We start from the raw sequence: 24,410 nt of genomic DNA, 5'->3' as shown, positions 1-24,410 counted from the left end.
TTTGCTTTAACAATGATTTAATATTTTCTAACTATAACTTTTGAAGATATTGAAATACCTAACATTGTAATGAGGATAAAAAATCCCTTCTCTTAGGGTGTGTTCCGATATGCACTGCACAGTCCTATCACTGTAGAAATATTCGTTCCGTTATGGACTGCCAGTATATTGACGCAGTACCCTAAGGAAATATATGACGTCATAAATCGCTGCCATATTCTACTGTGAGCACTGGCGTTTTCGAGGTAAGGTGCTCGCAGTACTTTGATAACGTGATCAGTAAAAGCCACTCGAGTGCCTAAAATATTTTTAATTTGACAGTAGGTACCCCAACAAAAGTTTTTATAATGAACTAGAAAACTTTAATACACTCATTTGAATGCTGCGTCAAAAATACGGCTGACAGTATACGGGATTGCGTTCCGTTTTATATAGTAACCAGTACAGCTGGCTGACGCTTCACAATATACTAAATTGACGTCACACTGTTCAGTGGTCACAGTGCATATCGGAACATACCCATTATTCGTTCTAAACTGTTATTATTTTTTTTATAACCATTGCAACGTCCGACCAATCACAGCTGGCAGGTAGTGAAACGTCCCGATGACGCGACTAAGATTATCCGACGGTGAGCGCCAGATTCATCATTATTAAAAACGATATAATTACATAACGACTGCACCTATGGCTATATAAAAAATACATTCATGTAGTTAAAAGTATAGAAAATCAACATGTATAATAATTAAATTATGTTCTTGAACCTAAGTTAGGTACTGTCTGGAATTTAGATTTAGATTTTGCAGTTTTTACTTTGATGTTTGATGATGCTATTTTTTGACGTTCTTGGTCTGTATGGTCTATGATTCTTGTCATTCAAATTGTTCCGGACATGAAAAAAAAGTCAGTTTTGACAGTTGACACTTGATTTGGAAATTTCGTTACGACAAAAACGAATTATAAATAATATGAACTTGAATTGTATAGTGTTAAATCATAATAACTAAATGTTTTATCTAGTTTTGTACACTTTTTAACCTGAAATATGTTCCGAACTTATAAGTCAAAAAAAGAAACAGGTGGAGGGCTGGATCCTCGAGATGTAATACAATCTATTGACGAAAAGAGCTCATTATTTGATGCTTTTTATATACAAAATATTAAACAAGTAAAGCGCGATTTTTCTTGTATGGGAACTTCCAATTCTTCATACAATAAAACGCGTAAGAAAAAATATGTTAAAAGGCTCAAGGAACCATTAGTTGAGGAATCTATATCACAGTCCACTTTCTTAACTCCTGATAAATCTTTACGCGTAAATAGAGAGCGTGATCCCTTCGACCAGCTTCTAAACTCTTCTTTTTCCAATACAACTCCTATTTGTAAATATGTTAAAAAAATTACTTCAAGGTGAGAATGAAAAGTACTTACGAAAACCTGCAAATTTAAAATTAGAACATATATAATGATTTGTTATTATTATTTTAGGAGCAAAAGGAAGAATAAGGTGAAGAAGAAGGTTTTACATGTTTCCAGTGACAACTGTGGTAATATATCTGAAAAATATAATAAGAAATAATTTTTGTCATGCAATATTCCTATATTGTGTAGTTTATTTATTGTAACACAGTTTGTTTCACTTAATTCATGTCATAACTCTTATACCTAACGTCTAAGTCCATATTCATCTAAATCATAGTTTCTCAAACCTTATTTTGCTCACTGCCCACTTTGAGAATGTTTTTTTCTAGAGTATTTTCCCATTTCTAGAGTATATTACGCACACCCCATCTGCGCCATCTCAATGCCCCCTAATTTTCTCTGGGTCTTCTACTGCCCCCCGAAAGTCTCAAACGCCCACAAGGGGTGTTATCGCCCATGTTGAGAACCTATCATCGAAATGCTACAAGACATATTATATACATAATAAATAATTGTTCTAAATATTTTATTTTTAGACTCGAATAAAGAAAATGAAGATACAAACTGTGATAATTATTTAGATATTAGATCACATACATTATTTGTAGAAAAAGATAGATATGACCCTGTAACTACAAATGACTCTGTAGAACACATTGAACCAAATTTCATTAAAAATTTGAGAAGTGTTGGTAAACAAATTGGTTTTGAATCACCTGACACAAATTTAAAAAAAATACAGAATTCCGAATTTTCTGAGTCTCCGCTATGTAGTACTCCTGTTCTGGAAAAATATAGAGGAAAATCTATATACAAATTTTCGCCTATTTGTCTTGAGAGAAGAAGTTCAAAGCTAAGAGAAATAAAGAAGTATTCAGTTTCAAGAAGTTCTAAACAGTCAGAATATTTTGAATGTATGGGTAAATCTAAATATTCACTTGAAGCATGTAATGAAGAAAAGATTCTAGTATGTGAAAATAATACAAATGAGCCAAATGATACAGCTAGATGTTTACACAATAGTGTAAGTGTATCTAATGATTTTAATCACTCAGCACTCTTAGATTTTGAACAAGCAACACAGGCTGATCAGAAAAGTAATAGTTATACTTTAGAAACTAGCTATAGAATTAAAAGCCCTAAAAGTGTGGAAAGTGAAAATAATACCAAACACAACAATGCAAATGAGGAGGAATTAGAATCTGTCAAATTTTCCCAAGATGTGTCTCAAAATTCTCATAGTGACATATCAATTAATAAATCTGACTTGGAATCAGAAATGGAATGTTCATTGACTTACACTGATGAAGATGAATCACAGAAACCATTCTTAGGATTTTCAAGACTGGATAAATCCAATGCCAATCACAATAGCCCATTGAATTCAATTTCAGATTCAATAACTTACACCAATGAAGATGAACCTATAGAACCCTTAGAATTTTCTAGACCAGATAATTCCAATGACTGTCACAAAGGCTTATTGGATAATAATTCAGATTTAATAACTTACACTAATGAAGATGAACAAGACGAACCCTTCATAGGATTTTCAAGACAGTATAATTCGAATGATAGCCATGATAGCTTAATGGATAATATTTCAGAATGTTCTAGCAAAAATCAAAGTAATAGTAGCAATAATTCTTATTATGACACATGTAGTGAATCACGACATTCAAATAATGGAGAATCTCATTCTCAAGGTAGTTCAAATTCAAATGAAAAGAGCTTCTGTGATATGAATGATTGTTCCGAGATGTGTTATCTTAGTTTAGTTGCAAATAGTTCATTAAGTAGTGACAATTATGAAGTTAAGAATGACAAAGACTTATTGGAAAATTCACCAGAAACCAATGTGGATGAATTGACATTTGTTAATACTAGAAGAAGATTTAAAGCTAACAGTAGTATAAATACAAGTTTGTTAGAATGTTCAATTAATAGTACACATTCAGTGGATAAAACATTAAATAATTCTGAAGGCCACCTAACATCCTGTGAACAAGAAAAAGATCTACTATGTACTACAGTCTACACTGGTGATCAAATTAATTCCACATTATGTAATCCGAATAAAACTACTGTTGATGATAATCATTTGACAAAATCATGTGAAATAAATGATAACAGAGAACAAGTGCATAGTGAATCGATAAATAAAGTGGAAGCAGTGATAAACAATTTATCACCTCGTAAATTAAAACATGCTCAAAATTCTGATAGCTCCTCAGTAACAGTAAGAAGAGGATCTAGAATAAGCAATAGTAGAAATACAATGGTGGATCTCAATACAAGTGACATAAAAAACCCAATAGTTCTGCAGCCAGGAAAGAAGTGGGAAAGATCTTTGAGTATTTATAGAAGAATGACTACAATGGTTGATGGTACCAACCAATCTATTTTGGACATAGAGCCATTAGAGCACAAAGGCAGAAATTATAGGCTGAGTGTCAAGAGTACAATTGAAATGCAAGAAATAAATGGTAAGTATTTAATACATGGATTTTATTGAGGTTTTCTTAAGCATTATTCAGATAGGTTTGTTTTAACACAAATAATGTTGTAAATTAGGCTGTTATCAGCCAATGCATAAAAACACATAAAGGTATTACATACAATTTTAATACTAAAACACATTAAACAAAGTTTATATGTATTTTTATTTATTATTTGACATTATAATGGGCAATGATAAAATCAAAAGAGTATTTGTGATCATTTTTATCAAAAAAATAACAGAAAAATATTTTTTAATTGTTTCAAAAGAGTTATCATGCTAACCTCTAACTCATTGTAATTTTAAAAATGAATCAATAGAGAACAGTTACATTTGACACCAACAACCAAAGTTGCAGTGTAATGTCAGGTATTGTGATATTTTTCCAGTTACATTAATATTTATATATTAATCAATTGAATAATTATTTTAAAACAGTTAAATCTATTTTTTTCAGCTTCATTTAATAATGAATCCATTAAGAATCACAGACCTTCTTTTGTGTCAAAACCTTTTAGACCAAGTATCCAATTATTAAGGGTGAGTAAATATTATTTATCTCTTAGGTACTTAGTTAAATGTGTTTAATTATAACTGAATACTCTTCTCAATAGGAATCTTCTGCATCTAGACTAAGCATATGCTCATCAGCTATTTTGGAAGATTTGGAAGGTGTGTACAATTTTTATTATTAATAATTGCTGTAACTAATTATTTTTACTACTAATGATGGTTATGTTAAACTCTGTTTGAACACAATCTTGAATTAAGTGTTTGTTAGTCGATTCCGAATGATAATGTGTTAGCGTTGCCAATATGATGTGCGTGCATATCAAGATTGACACCTGAGAAGTACAAAATACATACATTTATTTTCCTATTGCGAACAAGATAAATGGAACTATTTTAGTTCTGGTAAATTTGCAAGTGAAATGTGAATTTACTACTCTGTGCACGGCATACGCAGCTTTTCCTCGTTTTGTGTGCGTAATGACTAATGAGTGAGCGTTGTGATTGGTCAATACTCAATATTCAAGATAAGTTGGAATCATAGACCAAGTATAGTAACTAGACATCCGTTTTGCGTGGCCAACGTGAGACAGATAATATCATATATATATATATATAGGTACATAATATAACACAAGTGTTCTTTCACTATCACTTTTACATCGTAAAACAACATCGGACCATATTTCCTTCGATTCTACTCAAAATTGTAACTGATGTTGAATAAATAGTGGATATTTCACACATTTCACTTGTTTTTTGTGTACCGTTGTCAAGTTTGTTTAGAACACCGTGTGTGCTGACCTTGAAAAAACCGGCACGCATGGCAACAAAAAATCTAATCACTATCTCATTTCTTTCAATAAGACTAGCATAAGTTTTTCTTTTTCTCGTGTGAGTGAGACGGAAGCTATCAGTCTAGTTCCTATACTTGGTCTATGGTTGGAATCATTTTTAGACACGAGCTATCAATTGTCATTTGTCATAATTGAGTGACAGCCCTCCGAATCCGACCAATGAATTGTTAGTACTGAATACTGATTCATCATTTCTCATTTGCATTGCGCGCCCTTCATAGATCATTGTATTTAGCGTCAGCTATTTGCGTGTATTCACGTTTGTTGAATATCGTGGGTAACGCAGTCGTGGTATTCGTGTTAAATTTTTTGTTTGTCTCTTTTTAAATCTTGATTTAGTAAATACTTCAACTTTCGAAACCATATATTATATAATAAAAAGACTAATTATTGTGTGAACTGTGAACACGTATTTGACTTTCATTATCCCAAAGGGGGTAGCAGCTTGTTCTACGCCATTGTTTATCAAAAAGTGTCTCAAGCCAAGTGCATGCATCTTTCTCTGGATTACACAGGTTAGTTGTTAGCTAATTAGATGCATATAATTGCACCATACAGTTTGCGTCAGCGACCATTAGCGTTTTCTACGTAACATTTTAATCACAGGGGAAAGTTTGTCATTCACTTCCTTGTATGTGTCACTGTGAATCGTGTGGTATTTTCAGGATTTTTGTCCGAGGATTGTGATGATACGATCATCGAACTATCAAAACTCTCGATCGGTGATTCTGAGCACGAGACTACAATAAGAGAACATTTTCATGATAGTTCGGGACGTTTGTGCACAGCGCGTGATTACGTTCTACGACGCTGCAATCAAACAGATGCTATCTTATTTGATGAGTGCTATCCAGATACGTGAGTAAAGCCGTTCGTTTTATAATATTTTTTTCATATTAACGCAAACATAACCTCATTGATGATCTTGTCAAATGTATTTAGGCTTTTGTTCTTGTATAGGTCATGTAAACAACAAGATGGTCGCACATAATGTAGTGAACCTACCTATAGCTATTAGTACATAAACCAATCCATATTTTCAAATACTTGTGCATATGATAACTTTTGATAAACATTTTTGTGAAAAACTTGTATAATAGTTTTTTAGGATATTACAACATCAATCATTGAAAGATGACAGATTTAAAATTTTAGTTACATTATTCCACAAAAACATTAAAATCTCTTGTAAGAAAAATAACCCAAACCCCCAATTTAGTCAGCAATTAAAGATTTTTTTTTAAATTTATTTATTTATTATAAATACACAGACACTTTATCACATAATATTACATTATATTTGGTCCCTATACTAGGCGTAGCCTGTCCTGTAGGGAACCAATTTACATCCTAAGGTTAACAATATGAACCGAAAGGTCAAAAAGTACACTCTGTATATGTGTGTGTTGTGTGTGAGGGTGGGTGTGAGTGAGTGTGAGTATCTGATTAATCATGTTACAAAGTATTAACATTATATTAATGCTAAGCTATCACTTTAAGAATAGCTTCCATGTCTGCATAAGTGAGTGTGTGTAACCATCTCTGTATTTTAAATTTGACCTAAATTAAAATTAAGAACAAAACGTACTATCTTCATATCTGTTTTTGTTTTTTGTACGAGTTGTGACTTATTATCTATTACTATGTTGTAAGAGAAATTTCCTTCCATTAGCATTAAATACATTTCCAGCTATTACTATGTAAAAAAAAGTTTGAAATAAAGTAAAATATTGGTTTTTCTGTGGCAGTCAATGTTTGAGCAACTTCTATTCACTGAGAGTAGTGCTCTTTGACAAAGGGGTCTGTGTGCAAGTTAGTTTATGCAAGTATGTTTTTTTACAAGAAGGAGATTCAACATGAACCTCATTAACCCCTCCGTTGGAAGGCCTAGGCCAGAAAGAGCATGGCGCCATGGCCAGTCTTAAGCCGCCAAGCGTTTCCGACACCCAAGTTCAATGGGCATGGGTTACACAATAAAATTTATTGCTTTTGGAGTGTTTCGGCTTGTTTATAAAAATGAGGGTCAATGCTTTTGTTATTAAACAAGCTAGCCCTTTTCTTAGATAACATAAACAATAGATACTGCGTAATTTAAACAAATTTCATTTAATGTAAATCTTTTTTATGATTTTTTTAAATTTACCTACAGATTACATTTTGATTATTACTAATGAATGTAGTAATTTTTTATAACTAAAACATAGATAATACAGAAAAGAATTTTTAAATCAACTGCTACAGATAATTTTTACAGCTGACCGCATTTTGACGGCTTGTCATATTTTACACAGATAAAGTTTTAAAATTAAATTTACCTTTCTTGTGGTTTAAAACACTGATACTTTATGATTCATCTGTGCATAACACTGCACCATGTTAAATAATCATTGTTGCATTATTTTTGTACTTTTCTTTTTACATTTGAATAATTATTTCCACAAGTATGGAATTTATACTTGGAATGCATATTTGAGAAGATAATGTGTTTATTTTGTCAATCTTAATAAATAAGCTAGGTTTTATGCTTTTTTGTCACACATGGTACAAAATTTGCTTTGTAGCAGTTTTATGTGTGCAAGAAAAATACAGTAAAAGACATCAATTAAAAAATTTATTATTTGGGGATAAAGAGATTTGTATTATTATAATATAACTAGATTGTCAGAACTTTCATGAGGAAACTTTTTTTTTGGAACTACTATATTATTTTGGTTTATATATATATATTTCCATTATTTTTTGTAATCATATTCAGTCTATTTAAGTATATTATTATTGTGTCCTATATTGTCAATAAATTCACATAGAGCTTTGAAGAACTGTCGGAAGATTGGCGAAGGAGTGTATGGAGAGGTGTATCTATGGAGAGCTGCTGACGGCCGTGCTCGTGTACTGAAGGTTATCCCAATTGCTGGAGATACCAAGGTCAATGGCGAGGCTCAGAAGGACTATGATCAGATTATATCGGAAATTGTGATTGCTATGTAAGTTTACAATATATCATCTATGTATATGAAGCACAAAGATGGCTTTGGAAATTAAATTTGTATCCCTCAGAAACCTTAAGAAGAGCTTAAAATTGTTTTTCCATTTAAGTTCCCATAGAGTGAGTTTTATCTACCATTGCATATGCTTAACTCGGTGTACATAAACAGTCCGAAGACAAGTGAGTTTTGAGTCAGTATAATAGTACTAAAGAAAAAGATAGCCTTTATTTCTAGACATTAGTTATGTAGTAACATGTTTATTTATTTTTTTATTTCCTCTATTTTTTAACAATGTGTCTAGCTTGTCCATATTCCATATAAGTCCTACTAGTCACTATTTATTATATTGCTAGGTTTTTGCATTGTGGCTTTAATGTAATACATTCTGTAAGTAAAGTAAAGGGGCAATAAGAAAGTGGACACTGCCTTTTACTGAATACCAAATAGTAGAAAAGCATTATCAAGAGACTCTATAACTAATTTTTATTTAATATTTCTACCTAAGCAGTTGACCTATACCATTTGCAAGAGGCAAACGTTAAAGGTATATTAAATAGTATCACTTGCGTTCATGTGATTTGTATGTTATATGCCTGCAGTACACCTTATGGGAAGTTAAGATCACCAACCAAACTCTTACAACACTAGATAAATCCTTGCCAGTGTTATAATACACTTTAATTAAGATGTCCATAATGACCTATCATACTGTGCATGTTATACAAAATAAAATTCTACCTTTAATTTGAAATATTTGTTTTAAAGGGAATTGAGCGCCCTGCGTGCTCCAATACAAGATATAGAAAATCATTTTAATGAAGGGAAGAGCTTTGAAAATTTGGATTTACATTCTATAGACAATGCAACTGATGTTTTTAATGAGGTGAGTAAGAACTAATATTACAGACATTGTTCTGTTCATAATATAAAAAAAAACTCTTGCGGGTGTAATTTCGTAAAATCCGTTCTTAGCTGACGTATACTCTGTGAAAAGAATATTCCTACCAAATTTCTTTAGTCTTTAGCTCTAATGGTTCCAGAGATATTGTGATGAGTGACTATATATGTGGAAATTTCTTATATATATATAGATTGAAACACTTTTCTAAGTTATTTTATGTATTTGTAATTCCTTTTGTGGAGTATCATCTAATTTTGACATTATGGTGCCAAATATTTAGAAAATGTGTGTTAAAATTTATCCAAACTATATTATGAAATATGTTATTAAAGACATTATATAACTTTTGATAAATACTAATTAGATAATATTATTATTTATTATTCAAGAAAGAATCATTCAGTTAGACAGTTCATCCCATTTTCCAAAGGTTCATCAACACATCTATTTATTTTTATATGCCAGAGGAGTAAGTTTGTGCCCATAACATATTGTAATACAAGCAAACTCTAGACCCTTATCTGTTTTAATATCATAGTTCAAGATCATCTTCATCATCAGGGTTGTTAAGTGTTCCAATATTGGATGTCTTGTGCCATCTACTCTCAACCACTAGCCATTGGATGTTGTCCATCCAACATGGCGGTAATCTGCCATGCCCTCTGGTGTTCGGTCAAGGCGTCTTTTAAACACTCTTCATGTCTAGAGATTTCTGATCATTCCTGCCATATCCACTTTTTTCTTCATTATGATTGCCATGAAGTCTTTCACTATAGTCACATGCAGATCTATTCAGTGCGTTTTCATTTGGGCAGGATGATTCCAGGCATTGCTGTCTTCATACCCTTCTATGTGACTCTGTGCTTCTGTACCACTGTACATGCTTTCCGTATTATAGTTGAGGATGGGCATGACACACCGGTTAGAGATTTAAGATTTATTTTCAGGTAAAGGTGTATTTTGCCTCTTGGCCAATGCTTATAATGCTGAACGCAGCCCAAGTTTGCATTGATTCCTTTTACAACTTTTGCTATCTAAACTGCCACCAGTTTTCAAGATATATCATTTTATTGATACTAATTATAATGCATGTTTTGTTAAATTGAATCCACCATCCAGTTTATATATGTCTATTATACCCATAATCCATCTTCCCTCGAGTCTCGGCACACACGTGTCTATACAAAGGCCTTTGTACAAGGAATCCATTTAGTGATCTCGTGATTCGCCCCACACTGCGATAATACAAAAATAAATGGAGCGCACGTGGAATGTTATCAATGCAGCCGCAGAATTGTAACACTGCTTCCTTGATGCCGATAACGGCCCGACTGTATGTTAATTGCGCCTCGATAATAAGTGGATTTGAACTTATTGGATGGACCTAATTAAAATGTCCAAATGTTTTAAGTTTTCTTTAGAGTTAATTCCGCCAATATTTGTCCTTAAACAATTCGACGTGTTTCGCCTCTACACGAGGCATCCTCATGAGATGTTTACACGCCAAACTATAAAATTGGCGGAATTAACACTAAAGAAAACTCAAAGTAACGCCTACTACAATAAATTTTGTTAGTTAAAATGTTTAATGTATTATACATTTTAAATATATTCGTCTCTGGTCCTATCATTATAAAATATCTTAAAAGCCATGGCAGGCAAACAGAAATTATGGCTTTAGTAATGAAGCTTCCATCAAGAGTTAATCTCTTGTGATTCGTCGAATATTATAGTTTTCTATTGTTACGGAAATCAATCAGCTGCACAAAGTTATCTCCACTTTGGCCGGTCATATGTAATCATAAATTATAAAAGTAAAAAAACATTGCGATAGAAACCTTGCGAATATAACGGCGATTCTATATGAAATCATTTATTTCATAAGTATAAGAATGAGCGCATTCGCCTCCTGTCCATTTCGACATACTTATTCACAATATATATATTATATATACATACATTCTACATGACTCATTATAGTCTTTTTAGTTATAACTAATCGTTTCCGGGGATTATAATGATATCTCGAAAGTATTTTACGACTCTGATCTGTCCGAAAATATCTACTTATCTGAAATTCAATTAGTGCTTCGAAAGAATTGGCCATCTTTAGATATGAGCTCTTCACGTATACATAAAATAAGTGAAGTGTGAGTCGGACTCAAACACGAAGGGACCAGTGTATGAAATGTTCTTTTTAAATTCTTTTGTTAAATAAACTTCAGTCAATACATTTAATTACGTTAGTACACCAGTGGGCCAGGCTCCTTTGCTCTGGAAGTCGGCTAGATAATGGGTACCACAACGGCGCCTGTTTCTGCCGTGAAGCAGTAATTTGTAAGTATTATTGTGTTTCGGTCAGAAGGGTGCCGTAGCTAGTTAATTTATTGGGCAAATAAGACTTAACATCTTATGTCTCAAGGTGACGAGCGCAATTGAAGTGCCGCTCAGAATTTTTGGGTTTTTTAAGAATCCTGAGCGGCACTGCATTGTAATGGGCAGGGTGTATCATATACCATCAACTGTACGTCCGCTAGTCTCGTCCCTTACTGTCATTAAAAAAAAACCTGAAGCTTCCAGAGTGACATTTCAAATATGTGTGCATATTTAATCGTGATAGTTTTCTTCTATGAATGTGTTGTGATGATAATGTAATACGTCAAAACTCCAGTACCGAATTTAGCAACCACGAATAAATTCGAACGAGTTAGTCGGCGTTGTTTCGCGAACATTACAACATCGGCGTATCGTACGATACGAAAAATGAACGTATCAACAATCGGTAAATCACAATAACAACTTATATAACGTGTGCATTATTGAATAGCGGTGAATTTACAAGCGCTGTTGCGTAAAACGTGACTCAGTTACGTGGTAATTACGTGATGACGCAGAGACTTCCAGTGATACCATTACTCATTGTTTTCTGAGATTTATCTGGACGTATTTCGTTTAGGAGTGTCGGATTCTAATAGTTTTGAGTAACATTTTGCAACTTATTTTATCACTTTTTCGAAAAAAGGTTATAATGTTGTGTAAATAAATGCAGAAGAATACTCATTGTAATTTCATTAAATTAATGAGATAAAGTTGAAAAGAGTGGTCGTTCTTGTATGTTATTCTCACTAGCTCTACTTTTTCTGAACGTATGGTAGAATCAGTAATTTAAAAGAAATATTTATTGTGACAATTCAAAAGCGCTTATCTTTTAAGCCCTAATTGAATTAAGTTTATAATAATAATAATATTGACTCAACTTTTACACAAATTATCTTGCCCCAATCTAGGCATATCCTGTACTGTTCGTACAAGGATATATTTACGATATACAGTGTTTTTTTTAAGTGGGACAGCATGGGGAAATCCTAAAGTATAAGAGATACAGGGAAACTGTCTTAGGAAACATTAGGTACTTTTTTGTGAATAAAAAAAATTGGTATAGTCAAAATTTTGGTCAAGTGTGAGTTGTCCCTAAAAATGATTAATTTTGATGAATTTTTTTTGACGCACATCTACTCAGTTTCATGAGGGGATTATTTTATTGTATGGGAAGAAAAAAATCGGGACAGCAGAAGTTAGGTAAATTTAATAAAATAATTTTACATTAAAGTAAATGTTCAAAGTTCCGAGAAGAGGCACGAGCGCGTTTCAGAACACCTCTGGTAGCTTTAGACAAGGCGTTGTGATGTTTGTTGTTCAAATGATAATGCACTGCGCCTTTTAACTCTTGTACAGAGTTGTAAGTATCTGCATAAATTCGACCTTTGAGGTACCCCCAAATGAAAAAATCCAACGGTGTTAAATCGGGTGAACGTGGTGGCCATTTAATAGGGCCATTTGTGCCCATCCACCGATCAAGAAAATGTTCATTCAAAAACTGTTTAGTAGCGATACTATTGTAGGCAGGGGCGCCGTCTTGTTGCTAGATGATATTCAAATTATTTAATGGAATTAGTAGATATACTAAATCCACAGCCATGTTTAATATTTCCTGATATTTTTGACTATTCAATGGTCCATGGTAAATTTTAATGGCAAAGATTTTATTATCTAATATTGCACACCAACAATTAAAGGAAAAGCTGACCTGGTTATGGGTTGCCGTAGTTCGGAAGGGGTTTGTACGTGCCCAAAAATGATTATTTTTTTCTATTGTACATGCCATTGTTTGAAAAATTGCATTCATCTGTCCAAATAATCCGGCTTGGAAAAGACGGGTTTCTAATCGAGCATACTACAAACCACTGGCAAAATGCTAATCTCCGGTCAGTGTCTCCTGGAAGCAATGCTTGTACAAGATGACCTTCTATGTAACACTTGTACTTGTAAGCCTTCAATACCTTTCCTTAGCAGCTTCTCTCAATGAGGCTTTTGGGTAGGCTTCAAAATATCCTAAGATTGCGATAGTTGTAAATTCATTTATTACTGTGGCTCGTCTCTTCCGTTTTAGTGTAAAACAGCATCCCTTTCTTAAATTTTTCACCAGTTTGTCAAAAATTTTGCGGTTCGGTTGATCGCGGTCCGGATAACGTTCCCGATACCACTGTAACGCATTCACAGAGCTACGATAATTTACAAAATACAATTCACACTTCATACTTCAATTAAATTTACTTTATGCGAGTTTGATAATTCCATGACGAAAACTTAACATAATGTTAACTTTAAACAATGAAATATCAAGTAAAATACTGTTTGTTTCAAGAAGTTCCAAAATTTAAAATTTGTTTTTTTTTTTAATTAGATTTATAAGGTAAGGTGCTCTCGTAAGAATACCTTAAAGTATTTTAATCCTTTTGAAACTAAATAAAGTGTTCCAAATTCAAATGTAAATTTGGAATAGGCAATATTTTTTTTAATGAAAACCTTGCAGTGGGCAGTGGTAGGCAATTTACACGGGTTGTAATAATGAAAACGATTTTCTTAAATTTGACTAACTTCTGCTGTCCCGATTTTTTTCTTCCCATACAATAAAATGATCCCCTCATGAAACTGAGTAGATGTGCGTCAAAAAAAAATTTCATCAAAATTTATCATTTTTAGGGACAACTCACACTTGACCAAAATTTTGACTATACCAATTTTTTTTTCACAAAAAAGTACTTAATGTTTCCTAAGACAGTTTCCCTGTATCTCTCATACTTTAGGATTTCCCCATACTGTCCCACTTAAAAAAAACACACTGTATACGATAAACTTACTTAAACATACATAAATACATATAACATCCATGACATGGAAACAAACATCTCTATTCATCATATGATTGCGCACCTACCGGGACTCGAACCCGGGACCTCCAGCTTAGTAGTCAGGGTCACTAACCATTCAGCTATATGAGTCGTCATAAGACTTTGTCTATATAAAGATTCTTAATGGAGTGGTGTTGTTTTCAGGTTCTAGCTGTGCGCCTAGTATACGGGGCTTATCCCAGCCGCCTGCTCGACCTGTGGGAGCTGTATGACGAGTGCAAGGGCTCGGAGAACGACAACCCGGCCGTGCTACCTGCCCGTCAGCACTACCTGGTGCTGGAACTGGCTAACGCGGGCCAGGACCTCGAGAGCTACCAGTTCAACAACGCAGAACAGGCCTACGCGCTCTTCAAACAGGTACACACACAAAACGCACTCTTTTTAATGGTTTTAATTATTTTTATAACAATATGGAAAGAGACGAGCAGGATGTTCAGCTGATGGTAATTTATACATCCTGTCCATTACAATATTATAATGCCGCTCAGGATTCTTGGAAAACACAATAATTCTGAGCGGCACTACAATTGTGCTCGTCACCTTGAGACATAATATGTTAAAGTCTCATCTGCCCATTAATTTCATGCGCCCTTCAGACCACTGCTTCACAGCAGAAAAAGGCGCCGTTGTGGTACCAATATTCTAGCCTGTGCAAAAGGTGCCACCCACTGGTAGTTAGTGAACTGTATGTACGCCACAAATGTATGTATGGTCAAAAAAAAAAAAAAATCAAAAATGGTGTGTGGCCCAACTAGGAGGTCAGTAATTATGTCATGGACACGAAATTCCATTGTATCTAAATTCATAATATGCTTGGGGAAGAGGAGGCTGTAATAATTTCTGATTGGAATTCATGTTCTCCTTTTTTATGGAATAGGAGGACAAACTAGCGTACGGGTCACCTGATGTTAAGTGATCACCGCCACCCACATTATCTTGCAAAACCAGAGAAATCACAAGAGCATTGCCGGCCTTTAAGGAAGGTGTACACGCTTGCTCCTTGCTACATATTTTCTTGTGAAGAGTTTACCTTACACTGTGATATGTTTCATCCTTTTCGAGATAGAACCTAGGTCTTCTCTGAGCCCTTATGTTTGGTAGTTGCAGCCATATGCGTGCAGTGTTAGTTTATAGTTGTTGTCAACAGACTGGTTAGGTATTTTTCATTTATTTTTGTATTAAGTTCACATCAACTGAAATTATTTTAAGCTTGCAAGAAATAATATTTTTTCTTTTTTGTGTGGTTTTTTATTGTGTTTTGTTGTTTTTTTTTGCTAGATTTTTTCCAGCACTTGTCCGCATGCTGCAATGGCCCGAGCATACCGGAAGATGAGTGAATATCTAGTATCAAGTATACATACATCTTGACTAGATTTTCACTTATCCTCTGTTCTGCTCTCTGACGCTTTCTCAGATTCACAGCGGAGTGTGTTTTTTTCTCTGTGTTTGAATTTTTTTGTAACACTCTTTCCAATGCAACCTACCAACGACCCTGCCTGCTTACATTTTCATCAATATGAATTAGATTTACCAAAAAATAAGCAAATGTTATTAATAATGTTAAGTTAATGTTAACATCATCAACTCAATAATGAGTGAACCATGATTAAAATGTTTGAAATAATAATAACAATCAAAAGATTTTGTTGGCAATGCAGAAAATTCAATTTTATTCCACTGTTTAGTTGCTTGTAACAATACACTATTTAAAACCTATGATTTATAAGGTTTTTGTCAACAGTCTATATATTATATAAATATATAAAATATTCATACCTATTTAATTTAAAAATAAAACAACGTTCCCAAATTCCTTGATTATCTTAATGCTACAAAACTACTTAATAATATTAATTATTTTATTAAATTTAACGTTGAATGCAAGTGGAAAAATTGATTGATTTATTGCCAAAAAGAAAAACATGAAAATGTTCTATTTTGCATGGAATATTAATAAATTATTTTTGTTAGTATTTTTTAAGTTTTTCATCTATATAATATTACTAGACACAAGTATTACAGTCTGTATGAATACTGTCATGTGTACTTATGTATTAAGTGCTCGATGTCAAATGTGATAATAATTTCCTCACTTTATCCCTGAATTGAATGACATTCTATTCAAAAAAACAAATGATGTCTTATAAAACAAAGCCTAAATATGGAACATGCCACAAATTACACAATAATAAGTTTTGAATGATATATCTATACATTGCGACATTAACTCCAGTAGTTTAAAATATTCTTGGCAAATAATCAGCAATGTAAAACATTTATTCAGTTCAGATTTGATTCGGATAGTGACAGTTGACAAACGACTAAGGAGAAAAGTGTGTTTACATTGTCTCTGCACACTTTTGCCGTTCCGTTATCAGACTGCGAATGATATGCCCTAATATATGCATCTTTTAGTGGAAATTGTTACAGCAAGTCTATGAAAATATATAATAAATTGCCTAATCAATTGAAAGATTTACCAGTCAAGGTTTTTAAAAGAAGACTGCATCAATGATTAATAAATGCTTCTATAGTTTAAATGAATTTTTCAATATAAAATGAATTATTATTATGAATCAGTCTATTTGATAATAATATATGACTTATATTATATACTTATCTGACATTAAACTTGTTGACATTATAAAAAGGTACTAAATGTATTATTAAATTTTAATTTTATAAATATTAATGATAGCATTGTGAAATCCGACATGTTTCTGTATAACCAGTAGTGTGATGGTATTTAGACAACTCTATAACATATTTTGCATGTCAATTGACGAAACATATTGGATTATCAATAATATTATGTTACATCTTAAGTACAATGATCAACACTACTAGTGAAAACTGACTGAAACTAAAATAAAACACGTGAGGAAATTGTTGTTCACTGTACAGGAGTAAGCTACACCTGTTTTGTTGTTATTGAACTAGTTAATATTGATCTACATAGATACACTGTTTTGTAGTTAGACTTGATAATTTTTATGTAATTTTGTAATTAAAGGTGTTTGTTTATGTTTGAGTAAGATTGGATACATTATTACTATTAGTAAAGTTGAACCTACAATGAAGTGATATTGAACCCACAACTATTCTGCAAACATTTAGTTTCAGTATTTAACATGACAGTTTTTCATTATTTATTTAAGAAGGCATTTTAATATGTTAACTTGACGCATTTTTGTCATAAATATTATTGATCCAAACTTACTCATAACAATTGTACCTATAATGGAAATTTGATATTGTTTTTTTTTTATTGTTATGTTTTCATTAATTTGGAAAATGTCGTGTGTAGGTTAGTTTTTCAATAGTCACACTGATATTGAATTCCAGACAAATCGTTACTGAAACGATTGATCGGAATTATTGTGCCCGGAGTGTCTGTTATTGATAAAATAACGAAAGCAAATACATTGAATGTAACATTGTAATCCTCTTAGATCATTTATACATTTATATAGACTATGACAGCTGTGAAATCGTCAAAAAAAAATGAGTTAAGAGTTAACCTCTATTTGGAGCAATGCACGCACACTAACACAGTGTCATACAAATCGCGAGTGTAAGACGTAGCTTGTCACGCTCACTAAAGTATTAAACCTGGCCTGTTTTAATCGGTTGTCTATCAGCAAGAGACTATCTAGATGTATGAATTATCTAAGTTAATCCTATGTAGGTGATACCAACTAATAATAATTATATTTCGAATCATTGGACGGTGACCTGCTTACTTGCCTTGACATCTTCCATGACCCAACCAGAATGAAATCCCTTAATTTTGAAATAAAATACCGCCAATGTTACTCAGTGATTAGCATTCTACTGATAAAATAATTTAATACATTTTTATTGATAAAACAAAGACATATAAAAATTAGTTAATATGTGTGGCAGGTCGCATTCGGCTTGGCGATCGCAGAAGAGGCGTGCCAGTTTGAGCATCGCGACTTGCACTGGGGCAACGTGTTGATTGCACCCACTGACAACCAGGTAACTATGACGTGCTACTATTTTTTTTATTTATTTTTTTTTATATGAGAGGGGGCAAACGGTCAAGAGGCTCACGGGGTGGGGAGAGGTGAGGCAACCGCCCATGGACATCCGCAACAACAGGTGTGTCAAGAAATGCGTTGCCGGCCTTTAAATACTTTACTAACAACCTTTAGTCATAGTCAATACTTACCCGCCTTGTGACTACGTTATCATATCAGCCGAAAGATGACTACCTATTCTTCCCAAGAAGTTCGCGGAAATGGGCGGACTTATTCTCTACAGCGGACTAGACTAGACTAGTGGAGGTCATATGTATGACCTTTAAAGGGTCATTGGTCCATCTTGTTTGTGGGAGGCGATGTTCCTTTAATAAATCTTTCTTTTAAATTTATAGTATTTAACATCAACATTTCCTTAGTAGCCTTTGCTCTCAATTTGGGGCTAAACAAATCAACTATACGCTAGTATAGTACGCACGCCATGATGGCCGTTTTGACATATTATAATAGTTATGTGAAATGTCAATTTATTCTTCGAAAAAAAAATGATCAAATCTATTAGGTTTTGTTGCAAGTAGTACCTGATTAAAAAGGTTTAATAAAACAAAAATATAAATGTTTACTTAATATATTTGAACGAACTGAATATTGGAATGAAAATGAATGTACATACTTTATATGCAAAAAAAGGTGTAACAAAAGGCCAGATTTAATCAGATTCGTCCATACTGCTATTTTCACTGTCGTCACTGCTATCATTACCTGCATTAATTATACGTTCGTCTTAATCTATTTCATAATCTTCCCTTATTAATTTAACAGTTCTATTCACAACCTTTACCAAGTCTCCTTTAGTCACATGTTCACAAGCTTCTTCTAATATTTTTAGCATTTCTGTTGTGGTAAATGGGGTCCTGTATATTGTGTCTTGCAGCATATCCCTTAATTTGAGCCCACATCAACTCAATTGCATTATATTCACAATGATAAGGCGGTGACCGTAAAACTCCATGTTCTAACGCTATTTCGTCAATGACGTTTCGGATCTTGGTTGGTTTGTTTTCTTTTAAAAGACGTACTTATTCCGCTTTTAACATATTTATATTAGCATCTACGCCATTTTTTGAAGCCATGCGACGATGTCAGCTTTCTTTTGGGATTGGGCAGGTGGCTTGTTAATTTGCATCGAGTGGTATGGGGCGTTGTCCATAATTATAATAAATGGTTCAGGGAGGCTACACAACATTGAGGTAAACCATTCAGTAAACTTATCCCCATTCATTTCTTCATGATAGTCTCCAGTGGTTTTTGACGCAAAAGCCATGAGAGAACCTTCGGCAAACCCGTTGATGGTTCCGGCGTGACAAATTATAAGTCGCGATCCTTTTCCAACAGGAACTTTGGACGGTCCAAGAACGGTTTCCAGTATGGTTAGCATTAAGCCATGTTTAATCCGAAAAAACACAAAATTTTGCCAATTTTCACTTGCCGTAAAAACTATGTCTTGCCATCACGATATCAAATCTTTCCTTCAATATTTTGCGTTTGTTATATTCTTTGTATCGAAATCCAACGGTCTTCAAAATCTTCGTTAAAGAACTTTCCCCACCGAAGAATACTCCAGCTTCCTTCAGTGATTGCACTAACTTTTTTCTTGTCGGATACTCCTTCCGTAAATAGTAGCCGTACACATGTCTTCAGATGGCATCGGCATCAAAGCTATCGATGCCTACGACCTGGTTTTGCTCGTTTTCTCTTTTTTGGTGTGTGAAGTTTATTTTCTTCTGTTACAGTCTCGCCATATATTTCTTTAGTTATTCGTCTAACAGTTCGTTATCCAATATTAAGCGCATTAGCTACGCGTTCAACCACTGATGTTATAGGTAAACTTGGCCCTCCATTTTGAGATTCACGATCGAAATAGTTATAAAGGCGTATAACGAACTCACGTTTCTGTTTAGAACAGTTCTCTGCGTACGCCATATCGACGAAATCCACAATAAAAGGCGTAAACAGAGTCCAAATTAACAAGCAAGGGTCAACAGTAATGCAGTATCAATATCCGAAATTCAAAAACAGGTCAAAACTATATCACAATCGCAGTGCAATCACAATGTGTACTTTTCGAAGCAACGTCAAGTCAAAACTGCTTTGTTTTGCATCGAGCATTGACGCGAGTTTGCCGGATGTTGTAGTTATGTTGGCCAGCGATCCTATGTGACGATCGTATTAGATTTCATTTAAAAAAAAATTGAATTACGAAAAACAAATGCCGTGTTTTGTGGTAAATAAGTACACCAATAATTAGAATCTTATAAAAATAATAAATAAATTTTGTGTCCTAAAATTATACATTCGATAAATTTGTATGACTAACTGCACGTCACTATTGAGAATAAAGAACAGTAATTTGCTCCTTCAATGTAATTATTAATGAATACGAAACTTCAAACATCAAAACGGCCATCATAGCGTGCCGTACGTATAATTAAAACGTCCACCAGTATTTTTTATTTTATTACTTTTACTGCGTTGTAAGTAAATAAAAGTAGTTGCTAACACTTATTTTAAATATAGTTAAATTAATAGATCGCCTGAATAGGTTGGATGAAGGCAGCGCGGAACCGATCGTCACGGCGATCTTTGGGGGAGGCCTTTGTCCAGCAGTGGACGTCTTCCGGCTGAAATAATGATGAATAAATTAAAATAAATACATATTTCTTTATTGAAATATTTTTTACTTTATTATTCGTTTACCATCGAATTTAATATTCTACGCTTCGTGGGTACTTAGTCCATGGACTAACTTTGATGTAAATAATAAGTTTCGAGGGGGTGGTTCTCGCAGATGCGTGAATTTGTAAAAAAAAGACCGAAAAATAATCTCATTTTAAGTCATGCCTGGATACATTGTCTACGTCGTCTGGTTGTAAGTTGTACCTTACTCATATATCTGTTATTGGTGTTCCAGTTCGCCACGTTCGTGCTCCGTGGTCGCACGTACCGCGTCCGCACGTGCGGCGTGAAGGCGACCATCATCGACTACTCTCTGTCGCGCGCTACTCTCGGCCTGGCGGACGACGTGAGGTCCAGCGGCACTCTCTTCACGAACCTCGGCGACGACGAATCACTATTCGACGCCGTCGGCGACTACCAGTTCGACGTGTACCGACTCATGAGAGATCGTCTCGGGTAAGTCCTCATTACGTCATCTATCATGTACTTGATTGCTGTCCCCCCGGAACCCTGAGGGTTTTTAACCGTATGGATCAAGGGTGTGCATTGGTGTGGATCTATCGAACTAGTCATAGTTGAGCTTTGGAATATGAAAAGATTGCTTACTGTAGATATTTAGTATCTAGCTTAAGGAAGAATTGATGAGTGGGTGTTAAATAGAAGTTTGGATATAAAATAATTGGACCAAATTAATTTAACTTTAACACTGGTGCTAAATTTATTTAGGTTTATAACGAGGTAGACACCGCCTAATTGCGTATGGAAGGCTTCACTTTCCAGCGAGGTCCAGAGATTATGTGGTCGTGTAATAAAAGTTTATGTAAAATACACTGTTGTAATATAAATACTGTATCATTAAGTTCCCTTAATAAAGAATTTTCAATAAATGCAAAATTCAAGTTTGTTTCGCAAACCCAAACTCTACTGAAGGAACTTAATTGTAACGAATGGGATTTTTCAGATTCATTATTTATATCACTAATCCACTGTGAAACTCTTGTATGTAATTTCGAACCCTGAACTGAACCAATTTTAATCAAATTTTACACTGTGTAGTTTGGTCCAACTTGAGAGTATAGTTTTTATTTTGACTCATAACCATTAATATTTTTTATTAGATAATTTTTTGACGCACAGCTGATAGTTCGACTGTGACAATATTTAAACAGGGCAAACGAAATAATTTTTATTGTGATTTTACATATGATATTTTGTATATTATATGCATTTGTTGAGGTAAAGTGAAGCGCACTAGTTACAGTATACAGATTTTTCTGTTATACAAATAAAATAGCTTTTCATTATATTATTTGTGGGATAAGCATTTTGGTGAAGTTAGTGCTAATGTTTGTGTAGTTTACAATTGTTTATATTACATATTAAATTTCAGGAACGTTTGGCACAACTTCGAGCCGTACACAAACATTCTGTGGCTACATTACACTGCTGATAAGATGATAACTTCTCTCCGGTACACCAGGACTAACACCAAGATACACAAACACTACATTGCGAAGCTGAAACAGGTCAAGAACAAAATTTTGGAGTACGGCTCCTGTACCCAGTACGTTCTCACCGACAGCGATATCTAAACTATGCTTGTAACTAACTTGTTAATATTTCAATATGGTTTGCACATGTAACTCGTTTGACCCTGAACAATTTAGTGTAAATAGATTTGAAATTAATATTGTATTAGACCCTGAAAGTATATTATTAGTCAAATTGTGGAAGGCCGCTGCGGAGCTTGTGCCTTTCTGGTTTAAAAATAAATTCATATATCTCAGTCATGTTCGTGTTTTATTTGTTACGATAACTACATTTATTTATGAGAATGACAGTCGTTGGTTTCAGGATATAATTTTACAGAGAACTATTCTCAAGAAACATTGACAGATCCCTTGTGATCAAAAGAGAGAAACTATCAGTTGATTGTTGACCGATAACACTGCCGGCGACGACGCAATCCACTAGTTTGTCGCAGGGACAAGAGCTTTCATAGACAAATACTCGCTGAGCGATCCTCAGATCGCGCCTGATGCGTAATTTGAATTTACAATCCGATTTGGACAGTGACATGAATGGAGCAGCAGTTAGGTATTTTTTAAACCCAGAGGAAAAAAAGAGTTGCTCCAATTCTGTTTCACTATCTCGTGTACGGAAAAGCTGAAAAAGATTTGCGGTGTATATAAGTATCAATTGTTATCACAAGATTACGATACGTCTGTGATAACGTAAATAGTACTACTTTGTAAGTGTTCACGTTCTTGTAAGCTGTTCATATATTCAATGGCAATGACTTTCTGTGCACAAAATACAATATTGTTCTAAGAACCTTTAAAAAAATGTGACTCTATCGGCAATGACTTTCCGTACACAAAATACAATATTGCTAATAACTTGTTCACTGGGCCTTTAAAAAAAGAGCGACTATAGATTTCATTTCTGACTGTGTGCTTGCCGCGTCCTTTCATCTGTCTCATTCTGACAGCTGGATAGAAAGGGATGTAAATACTTGTCAGTAATTGTAACATATTTAATGAAAAAATATTCGTTTTACGACTTTATTTACGCCTTTTTCCAACCCGAGGAGTTGAATTAGGAGTGGTAGTGCCATGTTGGGTCCTCACGGACACAACCGAATTGGGCCGGCACGCCCGGAGAAATACCACTCCCCCACTCGAAACCGGCGTGTGTGTTTCGTCCGGTGAGTGGTGTATCCGGAGGCCTACACCCCCCCCTCCCAAATACAAATGGCAGCACGGACTAAAAATAGACTACTCCAGGACGGTACCAGGCTATGCAGCCCTGGAGAATCCGTCCCTGGGCGTCCACAATTAGGGCCTGTACCTAACAGTGGTTGCCCAGGCTTCCCCGCGTATTCTGGAGGGGGCAAATCTGCGCTGAGTCGGGGCAAAGGAGGCTCAAACCACCCTCCTCCACACTCGCTGTGGACTTTTGCAACATCAGGGGGCTTCGCTCAAATTTAAATGCCGTCCACTTTCATCTGGAGACGGCAAAGCCGGCGCTGTTCTTTTTAACCGAGACACACATATCCTCCCTGGCTGATACCGATCATGCAGGGAGATCTGTTCACGACTTCGCCTTAGCATATGGTTTGACGCAACTGGTTATTGCGCCAACGCGAATCCCAGATGTGCAAGATCATACACCTTCACTGTTGGACTTTCTGTTGACCTCACATCCGGACGGCTACCTAGTTTCCGTTGACCCTCCT

The 24,410-nt window shown here is 34.4% G+C and overlaps 1 protein-coding gene across 3 annotated transcripts; it reads left to right on the top strand.

The window, feature by feature from the left end:
* Positions 1 to 964: 964 nt before the first annotated feature.
* LOC126975040 (serine/threonine-protein kinase haspin homolog) lies at positions 965 to 22,962 on the top strand. Of its 3 annotated transcripts, XM_050822824.1 has the most exons (12): positions 965 to 1,413; positions 1,492 to 1,550; positions 1,962 to 3,911; positions 4,383 to 4,465; positions 4,540 to 4,597; positions 5,958 to 6,150; positions 8,100 to 8,276; positions 9,045 to 9,162; positions 14,577 to 14,789; positions 18,339 to 18,434; positions 21,408 to 21,628; positions 22,563 to 22,962. In XM_050822824.1, exons 1-12 carry the CDS (start codon positions 1,049 to 1,051, stop codon positions 22,762 to 22,764), a joined length of 3,735 nt encoding a protein of 1,244 aa, XP_050678781.1. In that variant the 5' UTR covers positions 965 to 1,048; the 3' UTR covers positions 22,765 to 22,962. The 3 variants fall into 3 exon arrangements, with proteins under 3 accessions (XP_050678781.1, XP_050678782.1, XP_050678783.1); XM_050822825.1 differs by lacking the exons at positions 965 to 1,413; positions 1,492 to 1,550; positions 1,962 to 3,911 and adding an exon at positions 4,251 to 4,294; XM_050822826.1 differs by lacking the exons at positions 965 to 1,413; positions 1,492 to 1,550; positions 1,962 to 3,911; positions 4,383 to 4,465; positions 4,540 to 4,597 and adding an exon at positions 5,489 to 5,807.
* Positions 22,963 to 24,410: the final 1,448 nt, after the last annotated feature.

Source organism: Leptidea sinapis, chromosome 34 (assembly GCF_905404315.1).
Source record: "Leptidea sinapis chromosome 34, ilLepSina1.1, whole genome shotgun sequence".
Lineage (NCBI taxonomy): Eukaryota > Metazoa > Arthropoda > Insecta > Lepidoptera > Pieridae > Leptidea > Leptidea sinapis.
This window is presented reverse-complemented; position numbering and strand designations above follow the sequence as displayed.

Bases quoted from the DNA above. Each gene is read 5' to 3' on its own strand.
- LOC126975040 (XM_050822824.1), top strand. From the start codon at position 1,049: ATGTTCCGAACTTATAAGTCAAAAAAAGAAACAGGTGGAGGGCTGGAT. The intron at 4,598-5,957 runs GTGTGTACAATT...TGGTATTTTCAG, and splicing joins TATTTTGGAAGATTTGGAAG to GATTTTTGTCCGAGGATTGT. The intron at 6,151-8,099 runs GTGAGTAAAGCC...AAATTCACATAG, and splicing joins GATGAGTGCTATCCAGATAC to AGCTTTGAAGAACTGTCGGA.